Source organism: Electrophorus electricus, chromosome 18 (assembly GCF_041902795.1).
Source record: "Electrophorus electricus isolate QZ-2024a chromosome 18, ASM4190279v1, whole genome shotgun sequence".
NCBI classification, from domain to species: Eukaryota; Metazoa; Chordata; class Actinopteri; order Gymnotiformes; family Gymnotidae; genus Electrophorus; species Electrophorus electricus.
This window is the reverse complement of record NC_137514.1, coordinates 18,880,785-18,895,660: the sequence shown is the minus strand read 5'-3', so window position 1 is coordinate 18,895,660 and position 14,876 is coordinate 18,880,785. Positions and strand designations below refer to the sequence as shown.

Here is a 14,876-nt window from a genome sequence, read left to right as displayed (position 1 = left end):
TTTGTATTCCGGCGGAATGGCACATATATATATATATATATATATATATATATATATATATATATGGAACTTATTTTATCTTGAAATCTCATTTTATGCTGTAGCCTTCCACCTGAACTGCAAAAACCTGCAACACCCTGTCTGACACCCGCATGAAGAATAAGCTTCTCGTGTCCTCCAGTGGGCAGCATTTAGACAGTATTAGAGAAAAGGTACCAGATTTCAATTAAAATACAGTCGGATAAGTTTGCCTCCCAAACAATATTAAGGTTGCAGTTTGACTGAAAATAATAAGCCTGAATTTTTATTAAACATATTAAACAACTTTGCAGAAGGCCCTAGGTTACCTTGGTGGGACACATTTATTTGGGGAAAGCAGAATTCGGATCGTATAGCACCAGACCACTAATTAAACACTTCCTTTTGCCGACTAATGAATAATTTGCTTTACACTTTCATGTTAGCTGACACGTGTCCCATCTGCGTGTATACAAGGAGGAGGGAAATTGATTTAAGTCGTCGGACGCCCAGTTGCGTTGACACGAGGTGAAGGTGTAAACGTGCGCCAGCCTCTGCATTGCTTGTCATCCAATTATCTCTTACCCGTTATCGTGTCTCTTTGAAGGTCGGTCAATCACGCGCCGTGAATATACAAAAGTTACCCGGAATTGCCAAATGCTCCAACTTCTAAGCACATTTGTTGACACCGTTTTGTCGCAGATGCGCGGGTAACTTATTTCGATCTTTATGTGGAGGTTTCAGAATGTCTAAGCCTGTTTGCAACGTGAAAAGCACAACTGAATAAATAAGATTTTTATTCCCATTAAGGTGATATTCGAATAATTTCACAAGAATCATAGGTTGCAGTTCATTTATAGCTGGATAGCGTAGCAGCAATGCAGACTAGACTTGCGAGTCGCTGAATAATTACGCAGACCCTTTTAACTGACACCATAATTTTACTGTTATTCAACACATAATAACGAGTTCTTCATTCTTACTTGACTTCGTCTATTTCATTCGTTATCATCCACTGTAAAGCGTTACACAACGACTAGTTAAAATGAATGCCATTAATATCATCATCTTGCTTTAAACCCTGCACGGGCAGTCTTCTCTCATTTTTGAAGTACACCGGCTCCGCCCACTTTGGGCGGAGCCTAAATAAGCATAGTTGGCCGCCTCTCGAGCTCAGCACAAGTCTCGAGCGCACTCCGTAGTTAAAAGCGAAAACGTCTGCAGAAGTAGTTCGTGTAACCTATAGGAAATCGCACCAACGTGAAAGTTTTCGACAACCTCAGTGGGTTTGAGGGATGGTTTTGTGTGTTGGTGCCCGTCATATGTGTCGACAGCCATATCTTTTAACTATTTTAGAGCTTCTCGTCAAAGGATGCTCTGATGCGATCCTGAGATTAAATTGCCTTCAACTGGATTATCACCCGTTCGCCATCGTTTTAATTTCAAAGGATTACCGTAGTCAGGACTACTAGTGGAGAACTCAGTTTTTAAGGTGGAAGCGAAATCAATGTTATGACATATTTGTCGTCCTTCACATCGACGTATCAAGAGGGTTTGCTCTCCAGTGGACGAAAGCAATAACCTCAAGGGATTTTTTTTTTCTGTGAATGTATCAATTAGTATTGACTGTATCAATTAGTGTGACCAAATTGCGCCTTAACCCAGGACGTCGATATCGTCGCTTGTCCACTTGTAGATTTGGAGATTACTAATTCAGTTGTCAGAGTCGTAATCTTGGGTTGATGACATTTCACGGTACAATGAATGTACTGTGGAGATATTTGCTCGGGCTTTTTGTGATCGTATGCCGGCTAAAGCTCTCCGGGTCCACAGTTTTAGAATCAATTTATTGGAATACATCGAACACAATGTAAGTTAGAATCTCTTTTCATATGTCTACAGCAATGCGATACCCACACAAGAATTGAACCCACCTAAAGGCTATAATGTTTTCTTTGAGTAAGACCACCCACCTCCTCAAGCTGTAACACATCACTTAAAATTAGGCTGAAGAATTAGTCTACTATTGTTTGCAATTACAGAATAGCGTTTATCAGATAAGCATACCAGAGTTGCATGTACATATCCTATTAAACCAATCTTTGCTATCTTAAAAATAAATGAAAACCATCGAAACATCTGCAAGAGAATCGATACAATACAATATATACTCCTTGTTCTGTGGTCGACTGTATATTGTGTCATAGTTTTAAATGTATATAAGTAACATGGTAGGGAATAACTGTTTCTCAACGATTTCTACTCTGGTGATTATTGCATTTGAGGTGTTTGATGTTTGGACTCATCTTGAGGACAAATATAACGTCCAGTCTTGTGGAATGCAATACTTGTAGCCGAGACGGCAGTCTTTTATTATTTATATCCATGGCAATCTTCTTCACAGCCAACTGCTTCTTTATTATTATTATTATTATTATTATTTATTTTTTTTGTAACTATTTCCTATGTATTGTAGAAGGTTTGGGATTTAATAAGTGCTCTAGCAAGGTGATGCTTATCCCAAGAGTAGAGCATACTGTGTATTTACTATAAGAAGGGGGGGGGGGGGGGGTTTGAAGTTTTGTCAGGTTCAAAGGGCTAGTATTTCAAAGTAGGTATTTAAACATCTATTTAGTTCATCAAGTAAAGTTTCTCTAGGTAAATACACTTAGTGCCTAGCGAAGAAAATAGTGTCACTGAGCCTTTTATGACACATCATTATGAGGCCAATTAAATAGGTGCCTTCTCACCCTCTTCCTCCTTTTGGCAAGCCTTGGCATGAGAATAAATGTCTCTTAATGGAGGTGTCTGCGGGCTTGCCATTTGGTGAGCTAACCTGATCCTATATTTAGACGTCACTGACATTAATATTTGCGGATTAGAAGAAGCAGTTTAGATGGTTAAATCATCCTGAACAGTTCTGCCCACAGAGGTGCAGCTTTTTCTATCACTTGGTAATTAGGCTGTCAAATAAAACAAGGAAAGTGAGCTCAGGTTGTAGTTAGGGCAAAGTTTCTGTTGTTACAACACTGAGTAGCCTCCAACCCCCAGAAATCCTTATCTGTATTCAGTTTTCCTGGGCTCCAGTAACTCTGTAGGTAATCTTTGTCACAGGGATTTAAAGACAAAAGGCTCTCGAGGTTGAGAGATCAATCCCTTAACTCCCTCCCCCCACATCCCCCAGTTGGTAGGGTCAATACTTAGGTTGAAGCTGCAGGGGGGCAAAAGACACTTCCTCTCTTCTCAGAGAGCCACAGGAGAGCCCTTAAAATCCAGACCACCCTACTCCCTGAATCCCCATTGTTTTTGTTTCCAGGTCCTGTTTTATGAGGATGCATGTGGATCTTAAAAAGCAAAATATTCATAGTGAATTTATAGGCTCATAACTGTTGAGAACATGTGAAAATTAATTCTTATTAAGACAGTTCCATAAGACAGTTATGGAAAACATGCCATTGGCATGGTAACATTGCTGACCCTATTGCACATCTTAAAATCTGTCAGTTTGTTCCAAGTCATTTATGTAATTGATTCATGAGAAACAATGCTTGAATCAAGGCGTGCACTGATCATGCAGGATCTTGGTCTTTTTGGTCTAGGAAATATGCATAAGAAAGAAAACAGATGTCTGCCCACTGTATCAATACTCTCATGTCAATTTTATTACATGGAAACATTTAGAACAATAAAATACACACCTGCAAAGTCAGGATTTCTGAGTGATGGGGCATAAAACACAAATCTGAGAGGGTGGAAATGAAAATACTTTAAAAAATGTGTGTGTGAGAGAGACTGAGAGAGGGGGAAATAGAGAGGGACTCTACTGACACAGATGATTTTACAGGATTGCAAACTGGCAGTTTCTAAAGCTCTTCTGTAATTGTTATATGGTCACTCTCCAATTCAGTTAGGACAAAAGTCTTAGGATCTGTGGAGGGAAAATGCATGCTGTCATTCACTTTTGGGTTTACAACATAAGGGAGGGCTCAGCTGAAGCTTCCTCCTTTTGTAAAACAAAGGCAGATTTGCATTGTTCAAGACCACTAGCTTGTAACAGTCTCATGGGTCACTGCCTTCTCATGGCTTTAGGTTAAGTATTTTAATCAGCATGTACCTACAACCCCCCAATAGCTAATACTATTACACTCTCTTTTAACCAGGTGTGCCAGGAAGAATAGTTTGCTTGTATGACAACATGGGTGTAAGAAAGATTCTCACATGTAGGGCTTCATGCCATAACCTACTGTGATTATTTTGCTCCATATTGTGATTGTGATATGCCTTCCAATATGTTAAAACACATTGGTGAACTCTTGATGTGATATGGTTAAAGACTGGCCTGCATTCATTTGACCAAAAATTATTTACAGTTGTTGGACCGTGTGAGCGCTGTGATTCATCACATTCACCCACGGAACATTTATCGGGAACATTTGAGATTAGTCAGGATGCTCACACAATACATTTTTAAAAAGTTGATTTGTTAGAGGGCCCATTTGCATATAGCAGCCTTCTGTGATATCAGTATTCCAAAGCCTAATATTTGTAGTAATGAATGACAAATGATACACTGTGCTGCAATAGTCAAACACAATGGATTTTTGGACTCAAAAACAACTTCCCTGAACTTTCCTTGAGTGTGACTGGTACTCTAGCTTCAAGTTCTCTTTATCTAGAACATGGGTCTATCTACAGCTGTTCCAACAGTTATATATTGAATTTTAGATATTGGTTCCACATGGACTGTTTGATTTAACAGTACATTGTAACCTTGTTCTAGCATTATAATTGTATAGTTTTCTGGTCTTGTTTATCAATATGATTTAAAAAATCAATTACATATAAATAAATAAAAATAAAAAAACAAAGTCATAAAATGGAAGCCTGTGACTGATGCTGAGTGTCTGATAATTGTGCCTCTAGGTTCATCCCAGGAAAGGGTCTCGTACTGTATCCACAGATTGGGGACAAGATGGACATTGTGTGCCCCCGCTTTAAGCCTGGCATGAGTGAGCGCACTGCCGTGGAATACTTCCGCGTGTACCTGGTCACCAAGGAGCAGCTGGAGACCTGCCGTATTTCTGCAGACAGCATGGCCCTGCTGAACTGCGACAAGCCTAACAAGGATGTCAAGTTCACCTTCAAGTTTCAGGAGTTCAGTCCCAACCTCTGGGGCCTCGAGTTCCTCAAAGGGAAAGACTATCACATCATCTGTAAGTACAATCATTAACCTCATTCATGTTGACTTGTGATTAGCTTTCTCTTGCCTTTCCCATATGCTAAGTGATCCAAATAACTTGATTTGACTAATTCTCAAAGTATGATTGAACACTGTGAATTTAGATCAGAGTCAGAGTTGCGTTTAGCTGGGTTTGGATTTGTGTTTAAACAAAGTCCTTGACAGCATGCTTGTCAAGTTCAGTCAACATGCAAGATACAAGGAATGTCACCAGTTTTTCACCTTATAGTGTAATTAGGGTCAGTTAAATTCAGTCTGGTTCAGTTCAGTTCAGATTGGTTAAAGCTGTCTTGCCTCATTAAATTTTCACAAAGTCAGAACAGCCATCAGCGCTTTTATCTGATAATTAGCACATTTCAGGTGGAATCGGGCTAGTGGTGCAACGCACTGAATGGTAGATCAAAGGAGCTGCACCTCTTTCATTTCACGCTCAACTTGGGTCATCACAGTGTACTGTCATGTAGGGATGTTCGTCTTGTTCGATGCGGCCCCTGGGGTTCTCACGGGGGGCTCGCGCCTGCTCACCTCGGCCCCCCTTGGCCGGTGAGCTTCTGAGCGGCTGTACGAGTTTAAGATTTGCATGCTCCAAATCCTGCACCGTGTCACCGGTGCAAGCCAGATCGCTTTGACAGGATTCCTTTTTTAGGCAATGCTGCCCCGGAGCCAAGGGGAATAGGGATATCTGACCTAAATGGTCCTGAGCAGAGGATGTATGTGCATGTGTGCAAGCTGAAAATGTGTGTGAGAGAGGGTGCATGTTGAAAAGCGGTGATCTTAGTTTGCTGTCCAAATTTTTACATGTTAGAAAGTGTCAAAGCACAGCTGAGGGAATGGCTGTTTGCCTTGTAAATAATTCCTGTATCTTATATGTGTTTGGAAGTGAGGCTCAGGTTGTGTATATGAGTTATAAATGGAAGGAAATGGTTTTAAAATAAGGAACAGAATTTGTTTGGTTCAGTTTGTGAGCCTTTGTCCTGTCCTCTTATTTGTGTGGTAAAAGGGTGCTGTGAGTTTGTAGGTGTCTGCCTCTTGTGAAATAGAGATTGCGGGTACCATTTTGCTGGCATGTCTAAATGAGCTTACTCTCTAGCAACGTGTGTATCTAATTGCATGTCTTTCAATTGCGCCTACAGCCTTGGTGTGTGTGTGTGCACATGTGTTTGCGTATCTGTATATATTTATATGTTCATGTTCATATTTGTGTATGCAATTTTGCCTGCGTGTGTGTGTGTGTGTGTGTGTGTATGTATGTGTGTATGTGTGTGTATATATATATATATATATATATATATATATAGTGTGTGTGTGTGTGTTTCATTATTTGTGGGTGTGGGTGTGTGCGTGCGTGGCCAGTGTCTCTCCTGCTCTCCCATGCTGTGGGAACCCACTGTGTGTGTTCAGTAGCTGTGTGGCTAACTGCACCACCTGAAGTGCACAGTGTGCTTATTGTGGTTGCAGAGCTAACAGCTTTGCAAGGTCCCATGCACCACATGCAAAAATAAAGATAAAAAATAGAAATTGAATGGAGTGCACAAAGGTGTGTACTCTTGCAGACAAATGGGACATTTGGAGCTTTGTTTGGAGCCTTCATTTCTCACTTTCTCTTATTTTCTCTTAACATTCTCTCTCTCTCTCTCTCTCTCTCTCATTGTGTCTCATTTCTTTGTCTCTCTTACCCTCTCACACCGTGCTTAGAGCAGTGTATTGGCAAAGTCCATTTGCTCTTAATCCCGACATAGAATGACAGGTTACTCCCAGTGGAATTCTTCCGCTCCATGAACGTGTGTGCTGCCACAATCACTCGGAAAATGTGGCCTAAGTTACTGCAGGCCACCGCAACAAGGGCTTACTCAGCTCAAGAAGGTCTGATTGGCCATTCAAACCAGTCTCACTCAAACTCGTGTGTGTGTGTGTGTGTTTGTGTGTGTGTGTGTGTGTGTGTGTGTGTGTGTGTGTGTGTGTGTGTGTGTGTGTGTGTGTGTGTGTGTGTGCGCGCGGATGTGCAGCACACTTTAATGATTTCTATAAGGACTCACAAGTGCAAAACACAGCAAACCATTGGGTCTTAAAAGCTTTTTGGGAGCCTGCTCCCATGATGCAATACACACACACACACACACACACACATACACCCTCCAAACACATGCGCTCTAGTGATAGCATGCCTGCTGAGCAAAGCAAATTTTTCTTCCTTGTGAATCAGCAGAGGCCAAAGGAAGCAGGAGAGGCAAACTGATACCAAATGGTGTGCAACAGAGCAGGCCAGCAACACACACCACTTCCTATCACAACTGAACCAAGCCAATAAACATTAAGCATTTCAATTATGTGAACGAGCGAATAATGCCAGTTAAACGTGACCCATCCAGGCCTCACCCACCAGTTTTAGGATATCGCAAGGCATATCACCATCATACCACATTAATACCTTAATACCAAGTCCAGCAAGGCAGCTCACAACCCTGGGATACAAGGATTCTGCTACGGAGGTAGAGGTCAAAGTTGAACCACAGGGGGTGGTGCTGAATCTGTTTAGTACCCATATGTCACTAGGATTACATAGAATGAATAATAGACTATGGATAGATGGATACACTCACACATATAAACATGTATACATACAGAAATAGATGTTAAAGCAAGTCATGGATTTGACATGAGAATATGTTAATGAGGAAGAAGTAGTTTAGCCAAACTCTGGCTAACACAAGCATTCTGCTGTAGTCCCCAGTATTTGACTTAAGACTTTAAAATGGTGTGATCTTTCCACTCATTCTGTTTCTCTCCCCCCCAGCCACATCTAATAGCACCTTAGAAGGTCTGGACAACCACGAGGGAGGAGTGTGCGAGACCAAATCCATGAAGCTGGTGCTCAGACTTGGACAGAGTGAGTTCTTGTGCCAATTTTCTTTCCCAGAAGCCCTACTCAAATGGAAGTTTCACCTTTTCTGCAGACAACGACAGGCCACGAGCACGACTTTCACGCTTCTGAACCAGTGCCCTGGGAGGCCGTGCCACTCTGGCCCACTTTCCACTATGGTTCGGCAGCGCCGCACGCATTAGCTTTGCAACGTTAGTCGCGCACGTTAGCCGTGCCTCAGCGTGTAATTGAAATGTCATGTGCAGTCATCTCCCGCTGTTCCGCCAGCTGTCCCCTCCTCCCTCTGCCGGCAAGAGCACGGCACACTCGAAGCCAATTCATTAATTTCTCTCGCCGGTCCTGGAGCAGGATAAATGTGAAGCAGGAAGTTTCGGCTTTACCCGGGCCCTTCCAAGAACACTGCGCTTGCAAGAGAAATATGGGATGGAAAACTGCCTAAATCAGTTAGTTCTAGGTTTTGTTGCATTGTACGTGTTAGCAGAAAAATGGTTATTAAAATAGTTAAATATTAAAATAGGACTTGTCAGACAAAGGTCCTTCATCATAAATATATATCTCGATAAGGAACAAAGCTCATGTTTAGGTTTGTTATTACAGGTTAAAAATATCATAAAATGAATGCTTTGGTCTGATAATTTAGGGGATGTTTTCCTACGAAACTTCACTGCTGCTTCAGTAATGTGTTTCTTTAAATTATTATGTTTGATCATCTCAGGTCCAGCTGATACATCTTCTGCAAAAGAGCTCCATCCCCCCAAACACTCAGACAGTGAGAACCAAAGCACCTTCAGCAAGGAGATTGATGTCTTAAACAAAGTTGGTACGTGCCACCTATTTGTTCAGCGACTCGGGTTTGCCAAGTAGATATGTGCATGCTATTATAACTAAAATAAGAGATATTGCAGAAATATGAACATGCTGTTTTTTAATAGGAAATAATTGAAGAGTAAAGCTTTTTAGTTTCTCTACTGTTTTAGCTGAAGTATTCTTAGTCCAAACCATAGTTACTTGGTCGAAACTTTATAATTTAGTTACTAATATTACAGTACTATTTGAGTTCGCATGTGTGAGAGCAATGCTCGTCCTTCTGCCCCTCCAGTGTGCTTCACCTGTGTATTCTGCCTCTGTTCTTTCTCCAGACCATGTTCCAGGCGTCAACACAGATGGCAGGAGCGGTGAGTCGGTGGGCACATCAGCCTCTGCTGTGGCGCTGTTCGCAGGCGTGGTCTCGGGCGCAGTGGTTGCCGTCCTGCTTCTGGCCGCCGGCCTCGCAGCACTCGTGCGTCACCGCCGCCGACACAGCAAACACTCAGTGCCGGGCTGTGCACCGCTGCCGCTCCATGCCCTCCCCAAGCAGGGCTCTACACTCGGCCCCACCCCTGCCAGCAACAACAATGGTTCCGAACCGAGTGACATCATCTTCCCCCTACGCGCCTCTGACCCCATGTACTGCCCGCACTATGAGAAGGTGAGCGGCGACTACGGCCACCCTGTCTACATCGTCCAAGAGATGCCGCCCCAGAGCCCTGCCAACATCTACTACAAAGTCTGAGAGCTTCAAGAATCTCCAGGGACAGGGAGTTATGGAATGGCCTGTCCCATCTGATTTCAACCCTAAAATATCGACGTCATTTTACTGACTCTGTCAGAACAGCTTGGCATGGTTCCCAACCCATTCAGGATGTTCTTGGGCAAACCTTCAGCAAAAGTGTATAAAAAGTCTTGAATGGTGCTCAGATTTCAGTCTGTTTGAAGAAGGGACATATGCTCACAGCAGACATGGGTTAATGAGACAAATGATGGAGAACATTCTCCCATGCTCTAACTCACAGAGGCAGACTGAGGTGCTTTGGCATTGATCCTGCACTCTGGGTAAGAAACAATGGGGCATCACAAAACTTTCACAGATGAAAAGCTGAAGAAAAAAAAAACATTCGTTACACAGATCAGTTGGCAGACACTGAATCGTCAAGTTTTCAGTATAACTAGACCCTTTATTTTCAGTTCTACGATGCCCAAATCTTCTTTTTTTGTATCACAGCCACCTTTGGTTGTTTGGTTTGAGCAGCATTAGCTCAATGTCAACATTCGTTAATCCACAAAGAGCCAAAATGGATGGCAGCAGTACTGTCAGCATGTAAAGTGCATATGAAGGTAGGGGTACAAGCAGAGTAAGGCTGCAGGAAAGAGTCTTTCAGCGTCCCCGCACTGGCCTGATGGCTGGATAACACATATCAGACTCCTGCTGATTTCTCCTCCATATGGTGTGGCTGCGTCAAGGTGTGAGATTTTGCAGGTCCTTCAGGTTGCATGCTTTGGTGGCTCAATCAGCAGAGAAAAGCCAAAAGGAACCTCACCATGCACAAAGCCCTTCTTTGTTTACTTAGAAATGTAAATATTACCTAAGCCTTTTTTTCATTTTTTTCTAAATTATGTTTTAAGTTATGTATTATGAATATGGACGGTCTTGTTTTACACCCAGCTTTATGTTAACTGCTGACTGTTATGTCTGGAAAAGAAGAGAACCGGTGATTACTCAAACCAGAAACCATGTGTTGATGCCATAGATTTATGTTTTCATATACAGTATGATCAACAGTGGCGTTTCAGTAAAGTGCAGCTATTGATCTGCCCAATTGTTGCTTTGTTGATTATTTGCCAAGGGGATGTTTCATTCCAGCTGGGTGCAATTGAATGAATTACGATTATTTGATTGAATGCATTCGTAATAGGGGCCTGTGCCGCCTCTGCAAGAGCTTTGTCTTGAAACCGAACAAAACAGTGGATCTTTCTTTTGTAAGATTTGAATAAAGTCAATCAGTGGTACAGTGGGCTGGAAAATGAAATGCCAAGTTGTCCCGTGTTTCAGGTTGAGGCTACAATCCTTCCCACCAAAAGGAAAACCATTCCCTCACACATCTGCTAGAGTCTGCCTCATCAAAACACTCAAATGCCTCAAAATGTCAGAATATGCAAGCAAAAACTCATTTTACAGCATGAGGTTAATCTGCATAACCACATAGTTTGTGAACTGCTTGATCAGTTATGATTTTAGAACAGGACAGTGATGGTTTCCAGTTTAGTTTCTAGAAAAAGTGCAGGGATATGCTGGCCTGGGCCCATCTGGCTGCAGGGACCAGTGTCTCTTCCAGGCCCTTATGCTCGGTTCACTGTGTGGTCTTATCTCAGCTCCCCAGCGTATTCTGACAAACCTGAACAACCTGGACCACTCGTCCTGTGAAGGCTGAGCAAGAAAGTCATGTAGGGCTGAACAATTCAATTTATATTGATTCAGATTTTGGAAAAAAACAATTTTCAAATCTCAATAACTGAAATTTTTATTCCCCACTGGTAGCAATATTTTTCTGTTGTGACCATAGTTGTAAAAGATCTATAATAATGCTTTTTAAAATAAAGAGTTGCAGCAACAGCATTATTCGACCTGATTCATTTCATGATATATATCGACCTGTTTGTAATTTTTTTTGGTATATGTTTAAATCTAAATCTTCAAATATACCTGGTGCCTAACTTAACTGTAATATATTTAAATGCAACCTAAATTCTAATCACAATATTGGTCAAAAATTGGAATTAGACATTCTTCTCCAGATTTGTTCAGCCCTATCAACACAAGCGGCCAAACAACACCATTTGGTCTGATGCACCAGTGGAGGTGATATGTGATGGGAAGGTTTCAACTCTGACCTGCAAACACTTCAGCTGTGGGTGAGAGCAAGGGAGCAAAGCGTTACCAACGCCTCTTGATGTCACACGTGCTTCACTGCCACACACTCACACACACGCAGATAGCCAGCACACTCCCTGTTGTCGCTCTTAAACAAGGACTGCTAAACATTTCCTGCCCCTAATCTCCTCTATGATGTTTGGGCCACACTTCAGATAAATCAGATAATAGTATGAAGTAGTGATGCAGTTAACTTCATGATCAGAGCCAGAATTTGGTTTAAGATGACATTTGAGTTGAGTTTAAGGTTAAGGTTAGGACCAAACTGGAAGGACACACTTGAGATTGTCAATTCAGTAGATTGGCTTTTTTTCTTCACTGGATTTTCCTCACTCATCCCCTGTCTGAGCACTACCACGACATCTCTGTCCCATTCTCTGTAAGCATGGTACTCCACCTCCAACTTGTACAAATGTAGTTCCTCCACCAGCTCCAGGCGTGGGGCAGTGGCGCTCAGGAAAAGGGCAGTGTTTACGCTGCACAGTTCCAGAACAATGAGCTCCTGGTCCCCGCCTGCCAAAAGAAACACTTCTGTCACCACCAAGCTGGCCTGCTGTACAGAGTCTGTGTGTCCTGTCCGCCATTTAGCTTGAGTCTTGGCCCTCTTCCCCCCTCTGTTTCTCATTAGAGAGCCTGCCTCCGCCAATCGCCCGAGCCATGATTCTAAACTGGAGTGTCACCGAACCAGGGCGGAGCGTAAGCACATGTGGTGATGTTGATTCTGGACATCGCAATGAAACACCACCCGTCAGTGAGGGTACACGTCAGAACGGCCAGTGCTGAATCTAGCCCCGGACAGCCGAAGCTGATCAGGTTACGTGCCGCAGAACCTCTCACACCATTCACACGCATTCTGTCCCTTTTTACAATAATCACTCTGATTCACTGGGCTCTCTGTTTTTTGTTTTTTTTTCCTTTTGGTGTTTTTTGACAGTTTTTGATAAGGTGTCTAGTGGTGTTGACCTCATTATCCATGCAAGGGTAGTTGTCACACAGATTGGAGGATAGTGGGGGGTGGGAGGGGCACTGTGACTACAGTGGGAAAGTGGGCTAGTGCCCACGAGGAAACCGGCTACAGTCCTCCCAAACTGGGTTTTGCTTGGATAGGTGAAACACACAGACCTCCCAAACTTGGCTTTGCTTGGATAGGTCAAAAACGCAGACCTTGGTATATTGCTTTTAATTATTGAGAAGCCTTATGGTCAATTGTCATTAAAGTTTGAATGTTCTCTAAATGTTTTCAGTGATCATGTAGACGAATGTGTCACTATTTCTACTATAGTAAACCACGAATAGCAAAGAAAAAAACATTTTGTCTCATACATCATCGTCAATGTATAATTTTGACCTGCTTAAAAAAATGGATGCAAAACTGTACCAAAGGAACTGGTTTTAGAGGGGATTGCTGTTGCTTAGAATTTTACAATAGGCCATGAGTCAGAGATGTAGGCACAGGGAATCTGACACTGGAGTCAATACTTTTAGAAGAGCAGGAGAAATGACTCTTTCTGTGAGTCTTCCTGTGACTCAGAGCTCACAGGAAACAGCAAACTTTTTGGAAAATCAAGACATCACCACCATGTGGCAGCCATGTTTCCTCTCAGCCGAGGTCTGCAGATGGATATAAAGGACCATCATGGGAGGGGGTGGTGGAGGTGGTGGGTTGGGAGGGGGGTTGAAAGTGGGGGGAGGGGCAGCCATCTATCAAACAGGGTGGAGAAAGGAGAGGGAGAAGAGATTGGAGGCTGGGAGTGTTTTTACTCAGAGGGAGAGCTATAGATCATCCTGGAATCCCGTCACGAGGAGTCAGTGAAAATATACTAGAGGACAAAGCGGAGGTCTGCCATAACTCAGCTTGGCAAAGAAGGAGCTCACGGCAACATGCTGACCAGCCCAGAAAATCAGCTTTAACAGTCATTTAAAGACGAAGCCTGCGTTCCTGTAGGACCAATAAAGAAGACGAATTTTGTGAACAAAGAAAAATCTGAAAAAAACCTTTTTATGACCCAAGAAAAACCTGAGCTTGTAATCAGTTTCAATAATTTTATAGCTTTAGTTAAGTTGGAGTGAAACAAAGGCTAATCTGACAGCCAGGTATGTCAAAAATATTACACCACTGTTGGTGTCATATAAAATGAAATGATAAACCCACAAAGTTTGTGTTGATAAATTCTTAGGCATCAGGCCTCATGTCAAATTTAGATTTACACATTTCTGTAGAAAAAAGCAAACAAAAAACCCAAATATATAATTTGTCCTTAGGGAACATCCACTGGTTTTGATATATACAGTGCAATGCAAGTTGCAATATTCTGAACATATTCTGAGACTTTGTAATGACTTGCAAAGGAAGGAGAAAAGAAAAACAAAAGTCCAGGCAAAAGAACTCTCTCTCCCTCTGACCTGCGCACAAGCTGCCTCGGGCTACACTCTTCAAAGCACCCTTCCCCCTCCCGATAGTTTTTTTTTGGGGGGGGGGGTTCGGCGCGTCTCTCAGCGTCGTATATCACCCCGATCACGGTGAAGTGACAGCGAAAGTGGAGGAAAGATTAAGGGCTTGCGCACCCTGGAATGTTAAGTGTGGCTTAAGCATGTGCGCTCGACTGTGGGCTCCGGCACCGTCAAGGCCAAACGGTTTGGAAACAATTAAAGTAATGGCAGAGGAAAGGGGCAAACGGCCCCCAACAACCCGCCACCTCCACCCTACCCCCCCACCCCACCCCTGCTCCTCCAACCACTCCCACACAGATGACTTATAGGCCTACAGTGCACCATCTTCACCTTGTACTGTCACCAGTTGAGGTGAGTCCTATGTGCACAACTCTATGTGTCATTGCAAGCATAGATTGCTACATGGCACAAGGTTGCACTTTATCTGAAACATAGCAAACTTTGCGTGCGGTGAACTTGCACGGTGTGACGGGGTTAAAAGCACGATTAAATCCTCGCTGTCATATTTATGTGCAGTACTATGAGACTTGTGGTTATAC

General features: G+C 42.7%; 1 protein-coding gene across 1 annotated transcript; it reads left to right on the top strand.

Moving 5' to 3' along the window:
• Nucleotides 1-1,198: 1,198 nt before the first annotated feature.
• Nucleotides 1,199-13,146, top strand: efnb2b (ephrin-B2b). Its single transcript, XM_027012936.3, has 5 exons — nt 1,199-1,888; nt 4,942-5,231; nt 8,052-8,144; nt 8,854-8,958; nt 9,278-13,146. The coding sequence occupies exons 1-5, from the start codon at nt 1,761-1,763 to the stop codon at nt 9,688-9,690; spliced, it is 1,029 nt and encodes a 342-aa protein (XP_026868737.2). The 5' UTR covers nt 1,199-1,760; the 3' UTR covers nt 9,691-13,146.
• The last annotated feature ends 1,730 nt before the right edge of the window (nt 13,147-14,876 follow it).

Excerpts from the sequence above, each read along its gene's own strand:
- efnb2b (XM_027012936.3), top strand. The coding sequence starts at position 1,761 with ATGACATTTCACGGTACAATGAATGTACTGTGGAGATATTTGCTCGGG. Across the intron at positions 8,145-8,853 it reads GGTGCTCAGACTTGGACAGA|GTCCAGCTGATACATCTTCT; the intron begins GTGAGTTCTTGT and ends TGATCATCTCAG. Across the intron at positions 8,959-9,277 it reads TGATGTCTTAAACAAAGTTG|ACCATGTTCCAGGCGTCAAC; the intron begins GTACGTGCCACC and ends TTCTTTCTCCAG.